Source organism: Haliotis cracherodii, unplaced genomic scaffold, assembly GCF_022045235.1.
Source record: "Haliotis cracherodii isolate W230 unplaced genomic scaffold, xgHalCrac1.p SCAF_15, whole genome shotgun sequence".
Taxonomy (NCBI): Eukaryota; Metazoa; Mollusca; class Gastropoda; order Lepetellida; family Haliotidae; genus Haliotis; species Haliotis cracherodii.
In genome coordinates this window covers 34,716,588-34,737,796 of record NW_027266270.1, presented here as the reverse complement: position 1 = coordinate 34,737,796, position 21,209 = coordinate 34,716,588, and the positions used below count along the sequence as shown (strand labels likewise).

General features: G+C 41.7%; 2 protein-coding genes across 2 annotated transcripts in view; one reads left to right on the top strand and one right to left on the bottom strand.

Moving 5' to 3' along the window:
* The first annotated feature begins 4,003 nt into the window (after positions 1 to 4,003).
* On the top strand, positions 4,004 to 11,489 carry LOC139462546 (soma ferritin-like). Its single transcript, XM_071244357.1, has 4 exons — positions 4,004 to 4,216; positions 6,813 to 6,959; positions 8,322 to 8,447; positions 10,078 to 11,489. Exons 1-4 carry the CDS (start codon positions 4,118 to 4,120, stop codon positions 10,216 to 10,218), a joined length of 513 nt encoding a protein of 170 aa, XP_071100458.1. The 5' UTR covers positions 4,004 to 4,117; the 3' UTR covers positions 10,219 to 11,489.
* A 1,253-nt stretch (positions 11,490 to 12,742) lies between these two features.
* Positions 12,743 to 21,209, bottom strand: part of LOC139462088 (uncharacterized) — a 35,894-nt gene continuing 27,427 nt past the window's right edge. The window contains exons 11-18 of the mRNA XM_071243590.1: positions 20,892 to 21,138; positions 20,445 to 20,515; positions 19,775 to 20,009; positions 19,230 to 19,362; positions 16,931 to 17,134; positions 13,956 to 14,909; positions 13,431 to 13,512; positions 12,743 to 13,053 (exon numbers count right to left, since the gene is read on the bottom strand). Of these exons, the coding sequence (XP_071099691.1) occupies positions 12,809 to 13,053; positions 13,431 to 13,512; positions 13,956 to 14,909; positions 16,931 to 17,134; positions 19,230 to 19,362; positions 19,775 to 20,009; positions 20,445 to 20,515; positions 20,892 to 21,138 (2,171 nt within the window). The 3' untranslated portion in view covers positions 12,743 to 12,808. The remainder of the gene's footprint in view (positions 13,054 to 13,430; positions 13,513 to 13,955; positions 14,910 to 16,930; positions 17,135 to 19,229; positions 19,363 to 19,774; positions 20,010 to 20,444; positions 20,516 to 20,891; positions 21,139 to 21,209) is intronic.

Sequence of the window (21,209 nt, the reverse complement as noted above, 5' to 3'; positions counted from 1 at the left end):
TGCCCTTCAAGCACCATGCAGTCCATTCCAGGAGTCCTGTGTAACCATGGGTGATTAAAATGGCCACGACGACTCTAGGATGGTACTAAAACTTATTCGAAAGGGAGAGTACTAAGGATTTTATCTCCAATAACGACATGTGCATATTAACTGATGACCAAAACACATCTGCAGCATGCACCAACGCTTCTTTAGATTTGTCTCTAACGTATTTTGAATGGTCACTTCAAAATGACCCCTGTGGAAGTGATCATTTCTCAGCTATCCTTTCAACAGTCAATCCGTCTGATATTCCCCCTTCAACAAGATGGAATTTTACGCAAGCAAGCAAGCAAGCTGTTCTGCCTTTCAAACTTTATGCACAAATTCGCATGTTTTAGAAATGTTGCTGGTCCTATAACTTGTTTTTTTTTCTGACGAATTAAATTAACTTGCTGGAGGCCCAGTCGTCTAAGGCGCCACGCCATACCCGTGCTTGTGGGTTTCACCGAAGTGGTAAACGTCTAAGACCTGCATCACTTCGGGCTTTCCTCCCACATTAAGCTGACACGCCGTGATATAACTGGAATACTGTTAAAAGCGGCGTTAATTCCAACTCACTCACTCACCACTAAGGCGCCACGATTCGCTGTGAAGAGTTGCGTCCCTTGGGCACGCCAGAAACCTATGATTGTGGGCTCGAATTCCGGTTCACCCCGATTGTGTTTCTAGGTTTGTCAACACCATACCCGTGCTCGTGGGTTTCACCGAAGTGGTAAACGTCTGAGACCTGCATCACTTCGGGCTTTCCTCCCACATTAAGCTGACACGCCGTGATATAACTGGAATACTGTTAAAAGCGGCGTTAAACCAAACTTACTCACTCTTATCAACAGTCTCTTAAACTCTTAAACAATGGCTCATTAAACTATCTTTACTGCATATAACAAGGTTATATTCCAATGAGTCGAGTCCTGCACACACCGTTTTAGAACCTTTTTAAGACCTTTACAGTAAGAGGTCATCACTTAGTCCACTTCCAGGAATATGAATAAAACCTTTTATTTCTGCTGCCAATATGATCTTCTCTTTAGTTTTAAGATGGGATGAGGTGAAATGGGGTTTTACGTTTCGTTGAAGGTTATTGCACGTGCGTGTGTGTTTAACGTCACGTTGAAAGTTAGTGTGTGTGTGTGTGCTGTTTGTATACTAGTCCGAACTTATGCCGAATTTATAGTACCAGCCCACGGAGACACAGTACAATGGCTCTGACCCACTAATCCCTGTCTTACCCCCTCAATGCCGAGCGCCAGGCAGGGTAACAAGTACCATCTGTTAACGTCTTCAGGTAGTTAGCCGCCCTTGAGACGCTCTCTCTACGTGACCACGGAGGCAGTCTCTTAGTTTAAGTCCATATCTATTAAGTACATAGATCATATTACTAGTTATCAACCTGTCCTTTAATGGCAGTTACAGTATAATTGTATAACTTGCTCAAGTCACAATATGGTTGAAATATCGCCGATGAGACTTAAAATTCACTCACTCACTCTATAGATCACAAGTCAATTTCACTTGAAGCTATCTTAGAGAAAATACAAGAAATACAAATACAAGAAAAAGTAAGCAATGAAATGCGCATATCTCCCTTTAAAAGGTAGAGACCTCCAAACTGCCACGGTCGACAGCAGATCTAATGGCTGCACCACTTTCATCATCGACCTCTGTCACGCTGCTGAGCCGACCGCGCTTGTTTTGTGCAGACAAACGTGAGGAATATGAGAGGACATGTGGTGTCATCCACTACTTCCGAAGAAACAACCATTTTACTTTGCCCGAGACTGTTGTCGGGTCTTCGTTCACGCCCGTTTCCAAACTCGTTATAGGTATACATACTACCCCGAATGGGTGATAACATATACTGCGATCATCTCAGAAATTTATGAACACAACACCATTTATTCCAGGAACAGACACATGCTACCTCTTGTCACTACATCTTCCACACTGCATCTTCTTTACAAATCGTGTCATCTGCCTTCTATGGATGAAGGGGCGGTCGGGTAGCCTAGTGGTTAAAGCGTTCGCTCGTCACGCCGAAAACCCGGGTTCGATTCCCGACATGGGTACAATGTGTGAAGCCCATTTCTGGTGTCCCCCGCCGTGATATTGCTGGAATATTGCTAAAAGCGGCGTAAAACCATACTCACTCACTCACTCTATGGATGAAGCACAGGGGTCCAAACAATAAATGTGTGAATTTCAAATTGTATGGTCTCATTTTGTTGACTCACATGACTATTTCCCATTTTAACACCTCAGAAATTGTTCACCCATGGGATTCTGAACTTGTCCACCAGTGAGTTGTGTTTAACGCCGCTTTTAACAGTATTCCACGTTATATCACGGCGCGACAGCTTCATGTGGGAGGGAAGCCCGAAGTGATGCAAGTCTTGGACATTTACCACTTCTGTGGAACCTACGAGCACGGGTATGGTGCTGACAAACCTAGAAACATAATTGGGGTGAACCAGGATTTAAACCCAAAATCAAGGGACGCAACTCTGTACAGGGAATCGCGGCGCCTTAGACGACTGGGTCATCCGCAGACACACAGCAATATTCCATCTATATGACGGCAGTCTGTCGAGTCAGGGCCAGATAATCCAGTGATTGATATCATGAGCATCGACCCACGCAACTGGGATACGATGACATGAATTAACCAAGACAGCGAGCCTGAGCACCCGTTCCCGTTAGTCGCCTCTTACGACAAGCATAGTCGCTTTTTACGGCAAGCATGTGTTGCTGAAGACCTATTCTACCCCGGATCTTCACGGGTCGGTAAGGTATGTAGCACTGTGAGCATTCACCTAGTGTATAGCGAATAACAAATGTAGTTATTATTATTATTATATAATAACTAGGCTTGTAATGTAATATACATGATGGAATTTATAGATACTTAACATGCGGAAAATTAAAGTTTACGCCTTAGAGTGTGAATTAAAAGATATGTAAGCAAATTCAAGTTTACCAGGTCAAATGGTGAATAGTGAGGCACGTACAAATTAGCCAAGTTACAAAATTTAAACGTAAAGTGAAAATATTAAGTTGCTACGTACAGCTGTAAACTGTACCTAGACTACAACCCACCAAACAACGGCCGAAACATGAATATGCATGACTTTCGCTGTGCATGATGATACATGTGAGCAGAAAGGGAATTCCCTCGACTGTAATTGGGATTCCCCGACATTCTGCACTGGTGAAAGTAGTCCGCTTCGGTAGGCGTGGCTTAATTTTTTAATAACACATGACCAATTCAGCTAATTAGAATGCAGGAATTATACCATGAACACAACGATTTTTTTTTTATTAAAGACTGCACGAGGCAAACGGAAGCAACTTTAACAGTGATATTAAATTGTGTTGTGGCCTGTGCACGAAAGTAGTTCCACGGTGGATTCCTGACAGTGCTTATTTTGGTTCTATGTTGACGTTATAGCTATTCACGATAATGACTAATGATGAAATTAAATAAAAATTATATTACACAAGAAAAACGTTATCATCACAAATATGAAAAGATTATGATGGATGAGTGTTTGTGTATAGTACAGATCAATGACATCGATATGTGTGATAATCAATTTGTTTTTAGGTTGACCCACAACAATCGATACCAGATATATATTGAAATGTACCGTATTTCCCTCTGTCGTGAACATCTCTCTGACCGTTTAAAAATAGAGTACATCGAACGTGTATATTGTCTGGTATTGTGCTAGTCAGGATGTGTCACAAAACTTGGAAATGCATTCCGTTTATGCGTCTTTTGTCGAATAAGTGCAGAATTGCTGATGCGGCGTTAAGCAATATTCATTTAGATATAACTATCACTTTATACCAGAAACACAGCATCACAACGTCAATCGGAGCTGTAGCTTATAAGTTTCACCAACAAGGCCGATGTGCTCTGATTGGATTGTGTATACTTTCGTCACTTCCTGTTTTCAGCCTCCATTTTGGACAATAAATAGTGTCGATCTTTGTTTAGCTGCGTCAGTGTGCGTACGGACAAATACTCGACAGTCTATCTCTGCCTTTGCTCGAAAGAAATATCTTACATCAAACAATGTCGCAAGTACGCCAAAACTATCACGAGGACTGCGAGGCAGGCATAAACCGTCAGATTAACATGGAACTGTATGCCAGCTATGTTTACCAGTCTATGGTAAGTCTCGTCAACTTTACTGTACGCTTTGTCGCTTCAGCAACTGTTCAGAGATAATACTTAATGGTCCTTACTTAATAGTCGATGCGTAAAAAAAATGCCATTCCTTCGAGCCCTTTTATGATCTTCAGAATAGCAATACTAGAATTAGTATTATTTCCAATGGGAGCCGCTATTTTCATAAGGATCCAAGTGCTAAGGATAGTTGGACATTGGTGGTAACTAAACCTTTCAGTTACACACGTAAATATGTAGTATATGCAGGTAATACGTAGTGTATTCTGATGCTTTTGCATGGCGAACAGATTCGCTATCGTTTCCTTCTGATATCACGTTCATCGCTTACAATCGATTCCTGGCAAGCACAATGAGGAAAAAGAGTACTTTGCCACTCCCTCCCCTTGATAACTATCATCAGTAGCCATCATGATAATCAGAAAATTAGAGATTTTCCTGTTTCTGTTATTTTGTGTGTCCAGTAATAATTTTCGGGCCAACATGGTCAAATGCATGTCCTCAGACTTCCAACATGTTGTACACATCACTTGATTTCCTAGACTGTAACTAATGGCGTATCACTGCACCATTGACACATTGAGTGTATTTTTTACAGGTTATAGTCAAAAGGGTCACAAAGACATCGGTCAAAATGGCCACAAAAGAAGTCAAAATGGCCACAAAAGAAGTCAAAATGGTCACAGATCCCTAGTCAAAATAGCCACAGATCCCTAGTCAAAATGGCCACATAGAAAAGTCAAAATGGTCACAGTGAAAAGTAAGGCAATATGTGATCTGCTTCACCCCGTGTTCATTCCCATCCCTCTGACACTTAGTCAGTCCAATCTTGTGTGGTCAATCAACACAGTATCAAATAATGTATTACCATTGTTTAGTTATATGAATGTTTACATATTGGCCTTGTTATAGGTTCAAGGTCAATCATATTGGCTTGAGGCAGGCTGTATTGACTGACCAGAGGATATATACTAAGACCAATGTAAAAACTCTCACAGTTTGGTTATAGCACGCGCTAATGCGTACTTACATTTTTAAAAAGCTCAGGTTTTACACCGACAGATGTTTTTCCCCATCTCATAAAACATTATCAGCTGATCACCGCAAGTACATAACACCAAACACCATAAACAGCAAATCCGAACTGAAGTACGCAATTCAATACCATTATTATACTATCTTGTTATTAAAACATGTTCATTGTATATCTGGCCTTGTGTATGTAACATATTTTATTAATTTTATTCAAAATTTCATTTAATATTGTTTTCATTAAGTTATGTGAAATCGTGTGTGAAGAGATACAGCAACCACAGTCAGATTACCGCTTTTGACGCATTGAAACAAACTTTAGTTGCTAGAGAATGGATACATATATTAAAAATGCCATACTTTGACTCGTTAAAAGTCATATTTGTGGCAATTTTGCTAATATAAGTCAACATAACGTTATCGCAATTGAAATACATGTAGCACAGGAAGTCCCTTGGGTGACTGGTCAAAGTGTTCCATACATAAAAATATCATGCAACAGCAATCACCAGTACCAAAATGCTACACTTGTGGTTCTTATAATTAGAAATATATATATAGTAAAAGCTGCAACTAAGGTAACACGATATTGGAATAAATTATTCCTGATAAAACAATAATTTCTTCAACCATTGCATCAAAAAGTTGTATCACTGGTGGAGTACATTAATTATTTTCTGATGTTTGAACTTTGAATTGTTTTGAAGGAAAGTTGAACAACTTCAGTAGTCTTGTTATTATAAAATAATTTTGACTGTTCCAAAATCATGAAAGGTTCAACTTCTATCTTGACATGCTTTAAGTCTTGTTTGTTTTAGCATTGCGTATCGAGATACGTATCGTATCTTGACCAGAATATCAAGATGCGTATCGTATCGTGACCTTCCTGTATCGTTGCAGCCCTAGTTCGAATCCCAGTTCGCCTGATTATGTTTCTAGGTTTGTCAGCACCATACCCGTGCTTGTGGGTTTCACTGAAGTGGTAAATGTCTGAGACCTGCATCACTTCGGGCTTTCCTCCCACATAAAGCTGACATGCCGTGATATAATTGGAATACTGTTAAAAGTGGCGTTAAACACAACTCACTCACTCTTTTAATGACATATTTCTTTAATGACAACCTAAACTATTGGTTTCCAAGTAGTACCAGTGAAGTTTATCAAGAAAAGGTTCTAACGATGACAGCATTCTATCACCTTGTGATTGTACGGAATGCAATTTACGTGCAGAAGCAATATTGGACTGGCAAAGCCATATTGACATGTTCATAACCTGTATTTGCCCTCCAGTTTTTTCCATATGATGCCGGTCGATGGAGCATATTACGGACCATTGATTCGTAATATTGTGTTATTATATTGGTGTTTTCATATTGGCCTTGTTATAGGTCCAAGGTCCATCATCATGATCATATTATCCCGAGTCAGCATAAACTGAGGGCGAATATGACAGTGAAGGATATGTAACCATAGAAACGCTTCACACATGTTCACACAGATCCTTTGAACAGAAGGTTTAGTGTTATGAATCTCTTTTCTTTGTCTTAAGGCATTCCACTTTGACCGAGACGATGTTGCTCTGAAAGGTTTCCACAAATTCTTTAAAAAGCAATCTGAAGAGGAACGTGAACATGCAGAGAAATTTATGCAGTTCCAGAATCAGAGAGGTGGTCGTATTGTGTTGCAGAATGTCCAGGTAATAAATTGTTATTGACACAGAAAATGTCTAGTGGTAGGGATAAAATATGCCATACTTTTGATTGCAGCTTTTCATGAATGTGTTTATACTTATGTAGTCAACAAAAACAGTAAGGGATCCTGAAAGTTTTTGGAGATATTGCATTTGGCATTGTGTGCTCTGTCTTCACTACAAGAAAATATTCATGATCCCTAGCTGATTTTGTTCAGTACCAGTATATTTATACTTCTGCTTGTTAGTTGAAAATATATATCTTTGTCATCATCACTGAGAAAATGATTATTTGTAAAAGGAAAATTATCAATGATTATTAGGCTGGAACAGTGGGTGTGGCATCATCATGTATGGTAATGAAGACATGAATGTACCATGGATTTTGTCATGTTCATGTATCAATCCACCTGGCTGATAAACTCGATGAAACTTAATGTCCAACTGTCTTTTTTTAATTACTTGAATATTCAGAAGTATATGTCCACAGCGCCAAGAAAGTATGATTTGCAGTGTGAAACGGGGGACATGGATGACCTTGTTATATACGTGTTGCATCTCTGAGGCATGCTAGAATCCAGTGATGTGGGTTTGAATCCCAGATTCACCCTGATTATATTTTTAGGTTACATGCCATGATTTATATCAGAAATACTGCTCAAAGTGGCGATATTCCTAACAAACGCACACCTATGTGAAACATTAAAAACACAACTGCTATCTTAGAGAATGTTTATCATCCTTTTCTACAATCAAGTTACCATGATTAAGTTCATTCACATTATTTGATGACCTCATGACCTCTCATTTATATACAGTTCAAAGTTGCATTTACTTGTAGTGAGACCCGTGAAGATCCGGGTTAGAAAAGGTTTTCAGCAACCCATGCTTGTCTTCTTGTAAAAGGCGACTATGGTTGTTGTAAGAGGCGACTAACAGGATCTGGTGGTCAGGCTCGCTGACTTGGTTGATGCATGTCATCGATCCCATTAGTGTGGATCAATGCTCATGATATTAATCACCAGATTGTCTGGTCCAGACTCGATTATTTACAGACCGCCATCATATAACTGGAATATTGCTGAGTGCGGCGTTAAACAAGAAACCAACTAACCAACTTGTAGTGATAAAATGATTAGGAAGACTCCTTGCCTATCCTTGCCTTGAATAATATGTTACATGAGCTTTATGTTGGGACTAATAGCAGTGTTTGAAGTTGAGAGAGCACGTCCCTTTGTAACTTTTAACATTTGGGTTTACTATAACGGGTACCCCTAGACTTTCAGGCATATTTTCGACAGAATTGTTAAGAATTGTAAATGTCATTTATTACAATGGATTAATCCCATGTTTTTCTTCCATGTTCAGAAGCCTGAGAGAGACGAGTGGGGTTCTGGTCTTGATGCTATGCAAGCCGCTCATGCCCTGGAAAAAAATGTCAACCAGGCCCTTATTGACCTGCATGGGGTAGCTGATACTCACAATGATGCACATGTAAGCACTGTTGCATATATATAGGGGCATAATGTATAATGCAGTGGAAATGATTTAGTTAGTAATCATTGGTAATTTGACCAGAAAAATCCCTGATGGAAACAATGAACATGATTACCATCTGCCAGTGGATTGGATGGTTGGTGGTTCGATCCCCGGCCAAGTCACACCCAAAGACAGTGAGAGATAATACCCTGTCTGGCACTTGGCATTCAGGGGAGAAAAGAAAGACTGGTTGGCTTGAGTCATGTTTGAGTGGGGTATACATGTTAAAACTCAGTGGCAAGCACTGTCAGTGTAAAACCAGCAGTCGCACACATACATGCATGATTCTCTCTAAATACCATACTCGACGTAAAAAGCGCCTGCTCTAATAAGCGCCCACAGTGATATTTGCTAATATATTGGCTGGTGAACAATCCCAATTAGCACCCCTTCTTTATTTATTTGTGTTTAATACGCACTCGTGAGTTATATGCACCCTTAGTTATGGGAAATTAAATTCTGGAAAAATATCTGTTGTATGTAACATTTCAGGCTGTCAGCATAAACCACAAAATTTACAATCTTTCACCAAAATAATATTCTAATAAGAGCCCCCTTTTTCTTATTTTGAGAGCGCCCTGGGCGATTATTACGTCGAATACGGTAAGTGCAATACTCTTGAACACAACATTAAACCCCATTTCAACTCAACCTGGTCCACAAGGGGGATTTATGTTCTACCACCTGAAGCCAAGGTCTGTTTTATGTCTACACTTTGTAGGTAGTACAAAGTTTGAAACAGAGAGATATTATCTCAGTGAACTTTAGGATAAGTATTCACTGCCATATCAGGATTAGTCTACACCATAAGAATGGATTTAGAAGATAAACAAATAATCCAACTTGATAGACTACCAAGTATTTTGATTGTGTTCGTGAAATTCAGTTGCTGATCAATAAAGTGAACATTCAAGTCTGTACTTTTCTGATCTTGGCTTTCAGCAACCCATGCTTGTCCTAAGATGTGACCCATTTGATCGGGTGGTCGGGCTTGCTGACTTGGTTGATACATGTCATCATACTCAATTGTGTCGATCATTGCGTGTGATATCACTGGATCGTCTGGTCCAGACTTGATTATTTACAGACCGCCGTCATATAGCTGGAATATTGCTGAGAGTGCCGTTCAACAACAAAGAAACAAATTGTAGGATGTTTGTGATACATGATTTGTCAGCACTTCTGTGATGTATCAACAAGTAGATTATCAATCATGAGTCATGATAATGTAGCACCTCTCATTAATGCACACGTCTTCATGCGTCAAGTCCTTGCCAGTTGGATAATACTTCCATATCAGTGAAAACAGATCTAATGTCTAGAAAACCCATGTTTGCCGTAAAAGGCGACTATGCTTGTTTGTAAGAGGCGACTAACGGGATCAGGTGGTCAGGCTCGCTGCCTTGGTTGATGCATTTCATCATATTCCAATTGCATAGAACAATGCTCATGACGTCAATCACTGGATTGTCTGGTCAAGACTATTATTTACAGACCACCCTCATATAACTGGAATATTGTTATGTGCGACATTAAACAACAAACAAATCTTGAATAAAAGCTTCTTTTTATCTTGCTTTTTCAGATGGCAGATTTTATAGAGGAGGAGTTTCTCAAGGAACAGGTGGAGTCCATTAAACAGATCTCTGACTATATAACCACTCTGAAACGAGTGGGCCCTGGACTTGGGGAGTACATGTTTGACAAGGAAACTCTAGATGCCTGACCTGATGTAAAACACATCCTCACAGCTGATCAAATTGTTTCTGCGTACATACCTAGAGATTAAGCTTTCCAAATCTGTTGCATCACATACTCAGTCCTCAAAGTTTTATGTTAAAATCCGCCAAGTTTATCATTATTTCACAAAGCGAAAGTATTTTCAAAGTTGCTGTAGATGAATTGGCACTAAAATTTGGTTGATTGTGACACAAGATCTTGACTTCTTTGTGTTGGTAAATTTTGTAGTTCAATTGTATTTGTGTATTCTCTTGTGAAAGTTTAATGATCTGCCCATCAGAAGAGGTTGAATGAGTGACAGCAATCAGAACTATTGTATACCTTCTTATTCAAATTATTTTCATGTCATGTTGAGAATTTATGATCATGACAAAACATTGACAGTATTTTATATTTTCAAGTGCATTGTTTTGGGGGAGGTATTCATCATGTTGATAATATATTTCAAACATGTTGCACAACTTAATAAAAAAAAAATGTTGCACAGAAATGTTGCACTTCTGAAATAAAGAAGTCAACATCTATTTGAATGCCAGTTTCCATTACATATACAACCCAGGTACATTTCCTAGCCATCTGACATTGTATTCAACTACAAGGACTCTCCCTTCATAAATGACCAAATCTTCAACATGTCTTTGACAGATGTGATATCAAATTAAGGGAGAATCAAAGTGTATGTTGCACATCAATAAAACTTGCATTGTCATATACCGTATTCGACATAATAAGCGCCCAGGGCGCTCTCAAAATTAGAAATAGGGGTCTCTCATTAGAACTTTATTTTGGTAAAAAACAACAGTTGAAAGATCGTAAATCTTGTGGTTTATGCTGATAGCCTGAGATGTTCATATAAGACATATATATTTTTCTAGAATTTCATTGCCCATAATTAAGGGTGCATATAACACACAAATAAATAAGTCTTGTGTACATTGATCGATTGGAAGGGTAGCTAATTGGTATGTTTTGGTAGCCGATATATTAGGAAATATTGCCGGGGGCGCTTATTACGTCGAATACAGTTATATTGATGGAAACACAGCTTTTCTACAGCTGTGTTGACTTGAGGGTCCTAATCATGCATTTACTTTAAGCGACAGGTCGCCTACTGCAGGGATTATATCCATGTGTCTGCTAGTTGTGACATCTATACAATGTCACTGTATTTAATCGTGTTCTACATTACTTGTTTATGAGGAGGGAGGTGACTCAATTTTGTCATAGATGTTGTTACAAAAATAAATGTATCAAACGCAAGTGAACTCGGTTTACTGTTGTTTCTCTCTTTGAAACTAGTGCTTGTTCAATATTTCATAGACTTGCCCAATTCTTATTGGTCAATTGTTTGTCACATTAAGCACTGTGTTACACTTCTGTGTCCCCAAGCTCCCTTGTCTAGCCAACTTCCATACATGAATCCATCTAAGGTGAGCTGCCTCAGTGGCCTAGTCAACAGAGCATCTACCTGGAGAGTGGAACGTCTGTGTTTGATCCCTGGCTGAGTGATACCAAAAGATGTTATAGATAGTACTTGTTACCCTGCCTGGCATTCGGCATTAAGGTGATAAAACAAGGGCTAGTCAGCTTTGAGTAAGTATATTGTTGGTTGGGTACCGGTAATAATGTTAAACTGTGGTCTCAGTGGGCTATTAAAACAATAGCATTAGTCCAGACCAGTACAACGACATCACAACACAAGCGCAGTAATCTTGAATGCTACGTTAAATCTCATTTTAGTCATCCTTCACCATCTTAAGTGTCCTCGGATCAAGGTCAGGAAAGGTCCTCGGTACTCCATGCTTGTCGTAAAAGTCAACATTTGGATCAAGTGGCTGCAGTTTCTAGACTCCAGTGTTTACAGGCTGATATGGATGGAATATTGGCTTTTGTGGCTTAACACTCGCCAGAAATTCACTTGGGTGGCAAATGGGTTTTTGAATTTGTCACCTTAATCCATGAGTAACTCATTGTGTTCAGTTGATCCAGATGTTAAGTGGGCTCAAATAATCCATCTCAAAATGCCTTATTTGTTGATTTAAATTTTATTCAACAAATATAGATTGTTAATACTGTCATGGCAAAAAAACATCTCATATTTGTGAGGTTTCATCTGTGACATGAAATAATAGTTTTGCTGATGGCGAATACAGCGCCTACACACTTTTAATAATCACCTGGATGTTGACGACCCCAGAAGGTCATCTGTTTGCTGTCCGCTTGAATCAGCAGGACATATGATCGCAACTCCATGGTGAATAGCTGTTACTACAATACTGGAAGATGAGTAGAAAGGATAAATATACTGTAAAGAAGAGGACTAAAGTGGGATCAGTAGTTAGCTGCTGGCATGTCATTGTGCCCTGATGGTATGGGTTGTTCACATCATCACATGCCTCATTGCAAGGTCAGACCCCATTCTTTTCAGGTCGCCCTGATACAGCTGGAATACTGCCGACTGTGGCATCGAACAACATTCACTCACTCACCCATGGAGGAATACCTCTGTACATACAGCAACTACAGACACTAACAGTACAGAAAAGGCTGAACAATAAATATCCTGATTGCCCGGATTATCTTTGATGGTGTTGCCGCCAGGCCTTCTGTATAACTTCTGCTGCCTGTCTTGCTTTCCTGATTTTTGCGATACGGTGCCTCTCCGTCTCCGCCTTGCTCATGTAGGCCGACTCCCTCTCTGTGTCCGGCAGAGCCTTGATCTTCTGGCGACTGCTGGACACGTTCTGTACAGGGGAAGACTGGAACTGCTCAAGACGACTTGTAAAGCGGTCGCTGGAGTTTGACTTGGAAGACAACTTAGCTGTCGGGGGAAAAATATGAACGTTATGGACAACTTTTTAATTTATAGGACAACAACCAGTGTTAAACATAAATTACACACTAACCTGCTAGATCAGGGTTATTACCTATGTGGTAAAGGAAACATGGCCATCAGGAAATCTACTTAGCCTCGATTCAGCAAATCAGCTATTGTTAATTTATCGTTCAGGACACCTGGTTTGTCTTTCATTTATGTTTGTTTGTCTGTCAACAATCTCTCATTTTCCAACAAGCATGAATGAATGAATTACAAACCTAAAGTTTTTCTTATCAAAATCAATTTATTAAGTTATGACCTCCCAACAATCTTATACCAACAACATAGAAACTTAGAAACAGAATATAAGATCCAGTTACCATGGTTACCTGGGGTTCTGGTGTCAGGGGTGCTACAAATGTCCTCCAGGAACATGGCAAGTTTGGCCCCCACAGATGATCCCTGAAGTAGAAAATACAACTGTGACACCACAGGGTATGGATCATCTTTGGTAAGCCAGCATGTTATGTCTCCGTTCTATTTTGATAAAGCCTCAGCCTCAGACATTCTCATGCTCATGAGAGTAATTAGAGTGGACAGCAAGTTCTAGCATAATCCCAATCAAACCATATGACATCGTGGCAAGTGAACAAAAGTCCTTATCACATTTTTGTAGTTGGTTTACAAGACCAGCCAACAAAAGGAAATATGAATGTAAAAAAATATATTGACTGTTTTGTTTGGGCTAACTGTTTTACAATTAGGTGAAATGAAAAACCCCACACAATTTTATCACTGTTTGTAAGAAATGGTGATTACATGTTAATTGAATAAAAATCTTTATTCTGACCAAAATAAATCCTGTCTGGCTCAGAAAAATAGGTCAGAAATACACCATCACCTACCTTAGCCTCAGGACCCCACGCCATGAGCATCTTCGTTGCATCGTCAGTGTTGCTGGTATGAACATGACCATGTTTGTTGGACGTCTGCTTGCGACTCGGGCTACCATGTTTTCGTTTACCTGACCGTGCGAACTGGTTGTAATACTCTTCTGAGTAGCGAACCGTCTCTTCCTTATCCAGCATGGAAGACAATGCAGTCTCAAAGGTCTTGGAGGACAACTCCATCCTCCTTGCATCAAACTTATCCCCATTTGCCATGCCGTGCACGTACTCACTGGGCATGTAGGTCGCAAATGGTTCGTCATGTGTCTGGCAAGACTGTTCACTGGGAATGTTATTCCCTGGAAGATCATTGGATTCAAACACGGGTTTCAAGTCTGGGTTAAAGGCTTGTGAAAGACTGTTCAATGAAAGCCCATCAGGTGGGGATTGTCCTATAGACATGGTATCGGCAGTAGTTGGTCGAGTTTCCGCGGTGGATGGCCTTGTGGAATATGCTGAGTCCCACCGTGAAGCCACACCTGTCGATGACTTCCTCTGGGTGTTGAAGCTACCATCAGGAACAGTCACAGATTGAATGCTCTTCCCTGACACTGGTCTCGAGATTCTATTGTTTAGCATGGAATGAACCTGATTGTCTTTATCACTATTCTTCTCCGCGTTACCTCCATTGTTCCGTGATCCTTTCTTGTCAAGGTTATCACCTCTTTCATGACATTCCTCAGTTAGACGGGTTCTATTAAAAGTACCGGAGACCTGAGTCTTCATTTCATGAAATGTTCTTCTGCTATTCTGCTTATCGTGATTCAGGTCGGTTTCCGTCTGCTCCTTGTTGTCATGTGACTGGCGGATCATCTGCTTCAGCTCCTTGAGTTTCTGTCTGGTGGCAGCTTCCCGCACCTCAAGCTGGCGACTCACTGTCAGAATCTTCTCTCGTTCGATCTCGGTTTGAGCCTGTCAAGTAAAATACACATGTTAAGGTGAGTGAGTGAGTCAGTGAGTCAGTCAGTCAGTCAGTCAGTCAGTCAGTCAGTCAGTCAGTCAGTCAGTCAGTCAGTCAGTCAGATAATCGAGTTTGGACAGACAAACCAGTGATCAATATTGTGAGCAACAATCCATGCCATTAGGAAATCATGACATGCCATGAACGAGTCTGACCACCTGATCCATTTGATCGTCTCTTACGACCAGCATTGGTTGCTTGGGACCTATAGCCAGGAATCTCAACTGGGATCTATCAAAGCAGCCTGTAAACCAGTGATGGAAAATATGAGAAACGATTATGTAGAGTTGCAGAACTGGACCACTTGATTCAATTTAGTCAAATGTGGAACAGACGATTTTATGTGACATTGTAAAAAAGATGAGCTGAGCTGATTTCCCTATTTGTAATAGACAAACCCTAATTTTCATCATTTTCAGATAAAAACACTATTGGCGGGGATTTATCTAGATCTGCCCAGAGGCAATTATTATGCCCCAAGTTTGAAGCAAATGTCAGTAAAAATTCCCAAATTATAAATAAAGACTTGCCAAAACATGTTATTATAGTACAGCAATGTTTTTTGTTTGCAGGGGTGACCACCCTGTTTCACTGATAACAGCAATGAATAAAATATTAAATTCCCTGAATTTCAGAAAATAAGGATTTTTAAGAAAAACCCAATTTTGAACAAAGTTATGTTTTTTCCCCAATTTGTCTGCCAAGGGCACTTAGTTCTGAATACTAGATAAATGCCCGATTGGCTACATACAGAAGACAAACAACTTAAATTAAAATTATTTCTCAAAAAGAATTAATGCTGAAACTCCCATGCCAAGGCTCAGGACTGATAGAATGAACTATCTGGAAACATATATTATGTCATTCCTGGATGGAGTGTTTGCTAGATGGAGTACTTAACCGATGATAACCATGTGTGTTTGATTCCATTTGAAACACTGGATTTGTTTGTGTGTCTGTCAGCTGTAACACTGGATTTGTTTGTGTGTGTGTCAGTTGAAACACTGGATTTGTTTGTGTGTCTGTCAGCTGAAACACTGGATTTGTTTGTGTGTCTGTCAGCTGAAACACTGGATTTGTTTGTGTGTCTGTCAGCTGAAACATTGGATTTGTTTGTGTGTCTGTCAGCTGAAACACTGGATTTGTTTGTGTGTCTGTCAGTTGAAACACTGGATTTGTTTGTGTGTCTGTCAGCTGTAACACTGGATTTGTTTGTGTGTCTGTCAGTTGAAACACTGGATTTGTTTGTGTGTCTGTCAGCTGAAACACTGGATTTGTTTGTGTGTCTGTCAGTTGAAACACTGGATTTGTTTGTGTGTCTGCCAGTTTAAACATTGGATTTGTTTGGATGTATTTGGATACATGCATACAACACAGAACTCAGCCACCTTAAGATATTGGGATTTTCATCTATCCGGCTAAATCTTAGCCTACAGAACAACATGTAGACTAACAAGAGTCCACTGTAGCCACTTAACGTAGCTCAGAAATAGAAGCCTCATTGTTATCTTTAACAATAGCTAAGCTGTTATAGCTATTAATATTATGAATTTATAAGACACAACTTTCCCTGGTCCAATGACACAATTCTGCTTTTTTGACATGTACAATTTTGGAAAATATTAATCTATACACATGACTGAAAAACTAAATGTATATAAATGCTTGGCACTCCTTGGTCTTGAGTTATGAGAGCTCATATTTCAATACGTTTAATCCCGGATTGGATCTTCTCCAAAAGAAACACTGGCGTTTGGAAACCCATAAGATCATGACATTTTAATACCTTTTGGGAATGGAAAGGATTTATAAGCAAAACTGGTAGTTATAACACTGTTGTGTGCAGAAAGGGAATTCATTCTGCAAATTTTCGTATTTAATTCATTTATTTATGTTTTCCAGCCTTTATCACAAATAGCCTCCTTCACTACTGCTTTCCAAAGCCAATAACAAATAATAATACTTGTGTTACCTTCTGTCTCTTCTTCTCCTCCTGCTTGAGCATGTGGAACACCTGCCGGGTGTTGAGTGAGCCGTCACGCTTCTTGTACTGGCCAAACTTCTCCTCAATGCCCACTTTGGAAGGAGTTCTCGGCAACTCTGGGGATTCCCCATCTTTTCTTAGTATGTGGGCCTTCCTCTGTTCTATACCTTCAATCTTCTTCTCAAACTTTGCCTAATATCAATAAAACATAATTTCAGTTACAGGAAAGAAAATACATATGACCTTACTGTGTAGTCAAAGGGGAGATAACTCTCAATAATGAAGCACGTGTAACACAACACAACCTGTATAACTGTTCTGTTGGCTTTTGTCTTCAAAGAGTATGTACATGTACATACATTCTGTTTAGCACAGAATAAACAATGTTTACTATCAGTTGTTATGCTAAAGGAACTATACTTGGCATGACCTGGTGATATGTGGTTTACACTGAAATCATACAGTATCACTACTCCCTTGCTGCCCCAGTCAATGGAATAGGCTAAGTGGACCCCAGTGCCACAATGTACTGTTTGAGACATTTCATAAAGACATACATTGTTTTTGAATCCTGTTCTGTTAACCTGCTTCCAGTTAAGATAGACACCCCAACTGTCTCCCCCTGCACCCCAACTGTCTCTCCCTCCACCCCACCTGTCTCTCCCTGCACCCCAACTGTCTCTCCCTACACCCCAACTGTCTCTCCCTACACCCCAACTGTCTACATCTACAACTGTCTACATCTACACCTGTCTCTCTCTGCACCCAAACTGTCTCTCCCTCCACCTGTCTCTCCCTACACCCCAACTGTCTACATCTACAACTGTCTACATCTACACCTGTCTCTCTCTGCACCCCAACTGTCTCTCCCTACACCTGTCTCTCTCTACACCTGTCTCTCCCTACACCCCAACTGTCTACACCTACACCTGTCTCTCTCTGCACCCCAACTGTCTCTCCCTGCACCCCACCTGTTTCTCCCTACACCCCAACTGTCTACACCTACACGTGTCTCTCCCTGCACTCCAACAGTCTCTCCCTGCACCCCACCTGTCTCTCCCTGCACCCCAACTGTCTCTCCCTCCACCTCACCTGTCTCTCCCTCCACCCCAACTGTCTCCCTCCACCCAACCTGTCTCTCCCTCCACCCCCACCTGTCTCTCCCTCCACCCCAACTGTCTCTCCCTCCACTCCACCCGACCTGTCTCTCCCTCCACCTCACCTGTCTCCCTACACCCCACCTGTCTCTCCCTCCACCCGACCTGTCTCTCCCTCCACCTCACCTGTCTCTCCCTCCACCCCAACTGTCTCTCCCTCCACCTCACCTGTCTCTCCCTCCACCCCACCTGTCTCTCCCTCCACCCCACCTGTCTCTCCTCCACCCCACCTGTCTCTCCCTCCACCCCACCTGTCTCTCCCTCCACCCCAACTGTCTCTCCCTCCACCCCACCTGTCTCTCCCTCAACCCAACTGTCTCTCCCTCCACCCCACCTGTCTCTCCCTCCACCCCAACTGTCTCTCCCTCAACCCAACTGTCTCTCCCTCCACCCCAACTGTCTCTCCCTCAACCCAACCTGTCTCTCCCTCCACCCCACCTGTCTCTCCCTCCACCCCAACTGTCTCTCCCTCCACCCCAACTGTCTCTCCCTCCACCCCATCTGTCTCTCCCTCCACCTCACCTGTCTCTCCCTCCACCCCAACTGTCTCTCCCTCCACCCCAACTGTCTCTCCCTCCACCCCACCTGTCTCTCCCTCCACCTCACCTGTCTCTCCCTCCACCCCACCTGTCTCTCCCTCCACCCCACCTGTCTCTCCCTCCACCTCACCTGTCTCTCCCTCCACCCCAACTGTCTCTCCCTCCACCCCACCTGTCTCTCCCTCCACCCCACCTGTCTCTCCCTCCACCTCACCTGTCTCTCCCTCCACCTCACCTGTCTCTCCCTCCACCCCACCTGTCTCTCCTCCACCCCACCTGTCTCTCCCTCCACCTCACCTGTCTTTCCCTCCACCCGACCTGTCTCTCCCTCCACCAGACCTGTCTCTCCCTCCACCTCACCTGTCTCTCCCTCCACCTCACCTGTCTCTCCCTCCACCCCACCTGTCTCTCCTCCACCCCACCTGTCTCTCCCTCCACCTCACCTGTCTCTCCCTCCACCCAACCTGTCTCTCCCTCCACCCCACCTGTCTCTCCCTCCACCCCACCTGTCTCTCCCTCCACCCCCACCTGTCTCTCCCTCCACCCCACCTGTCTCTCCCTCCACCCCACCTGTCTCTCCATCCACCTCACCTGTCTTTTCCTGAGCTGTCTTTCCACCAGCTTCTCCTGCTCCACCAGTCCCGGGTCAGCCTCCGTGTCCCGCAGCTGAATGATGTAGGCCTGCTGGTGGCTGATCTGGTCCTTGGTGACATCAACCTTGGCCCTGAAGGACAACACTCAGTGTAAGTAGAGGCAACTGACATCACTGAAGTAAAAGTATGGGCAACTCACTTCAGTGAAAATCCCTAATTGATTGAAGCTATCATAAAATCTCAAACCTTGTTAAAAGTCTGGGCTGAGACACTGATTCACAATAGCCAATGTCTCACCACAGAGTGACTGTATACTGTGTTTTCATCCCAATCGACATTCTTGAGTTTATAGATTTGCAAAAAATATTAAAACTATAATATTTGTTCAACAAATATTTTCAGGAAGCCTAATTTTAACTGAACTAAGATGAATGATTGACATGAATGCAGACCTACTTCAGCCCTGAATCCATGGCTGACTGACTGAGAAAAAACCTGAGTGTTTGACAACAGATCAACTGAGGTGATGAATCTATGTCTCACTTGAGCCCCGACTCCATGACCTCGAGTTCCTGCAGCTCCACGTTGTGCTGGAGGTCATTCAGCTCGTTCTCCTTGCTCTCGTAACTCGACTGCAGCTTGTTGATCCGGCGACTGAGGCGGTGGATCTCACGTTCACGCTTCCGCTCGTACGGTGACGTATACTTCGAGCTGTTGCTGGTGATGGAGTCTGCTGTGACTGGTCGGTGAGGGGAGGTCCCGCTCGAAGTTGTCTTCACTGAAGGTCAAGGTCAGTTTAGGCGTGATTATGTGATTTGGTGTAACGTTATTGACACCAAACTGCTGATCTTGTTGAACATATATTTTACATTAATCAAACCTGTTACTATTTCAATGGAATTTTCTTTTAGTAGTGCCTCAATTTTAGCGTTAGTGAATAAATAGGGCAAATACTGCTTTAAGAGGTTTGTTGGTTAGATGGTTTGTTGTTTAACGCCGCATTCAGCAATATTCCAGCTATATGACGGCGGTCTGTAAAGAATCAAGTCTGGACCAGACAATCCAGTGATTAATATCATGAGCATCGATCCACGTAATTGGGACCAATGACATGCATCAACCAAGTCAGCAAGTCTGACCACCCGATCCCGTTAGTTGCCTCTTACGACAAGCATAGTCGCCTTAGTAATACATTGTGGTGTACTAGATATACCTCGGTCATTAAAATCTGGAGTACGTGGCATCAGACTCTCACCCCACGCTTGGCCTGGCTTCATTGGAGGACTGTAGAGAGAAGAGAATGAACAGGAGGTGGAACCTCTCAGAGGGCTCTGCAGTTCACCTGACAGCTGTTGCCTAAAGTCTAGACAAATGCTTACGCTTAAATATATCTGTTTAATTCAAAAGAATGACCTTAGTTAATCTGCGATGGCTGGTGGGTCTAGGAACACACAGCCTTCCAATTGTGGGTGCTCTTTAGCTTGTTTTGAGTAGTTTATTATTATCAAAGAAGCAATAAAATATTGGATGATTATAGTTCAGGTGGATGATTCTAAGTTTAATTGTAATACCCAATGTAATTTGTTATCCAAAATAGTACCATAGTACAATTATCATGCTTATAAAATATTAACTCTTGACTGAAACACAGGCTATCTACCTGGCAATGACTGCATTAGTATTAGCATCATCCGTATTGTCGTTTGTGATGTTGCCAGTGTCGGTGCTGTCATGGTTGATGCGCAGAATCTGGACTGAGTTGTCATCTGTCCTTCCGTTGAAGTTCCTTGGACCCTTTTCCGGACTGCTTCTTGATCCAGAACCGGAACCGGATTTGAAGTAGCCACTTAGCACCATCTTCTTCAGCAGACGTAGACATTCCCGGAACTTGTAGGGATCGGTAATGCCTGGAATGCAAAGGAGTCTGATGAATTCCCATGATTCCAATGAAATCTGATTTTACAAACCAACTTCATGA

Coding starts and splice junctions, on each gene's coding strand:
- LOC139462546 (XM_071244357.1), top strand. CDS start 4,118: ATGTCGCAAGTACGCCAAAACTATCACGAGGACTGCGAGGCAGGCATA. Junction 4,217..6,812: donor GCTATGTTTACCAGTCTATG/GTAAGTCTCGTC, acceptor CTTTGTCTTAAG/GCATTCCACTTTGACCGAGA. Junction 6,960..8,321: donor TTGTGTTGCAGAATGTCCAG/GTAATAAATTGT, acceptor TTCCATGTTCAG/AAGCCTGAGAGAGACGAGTG.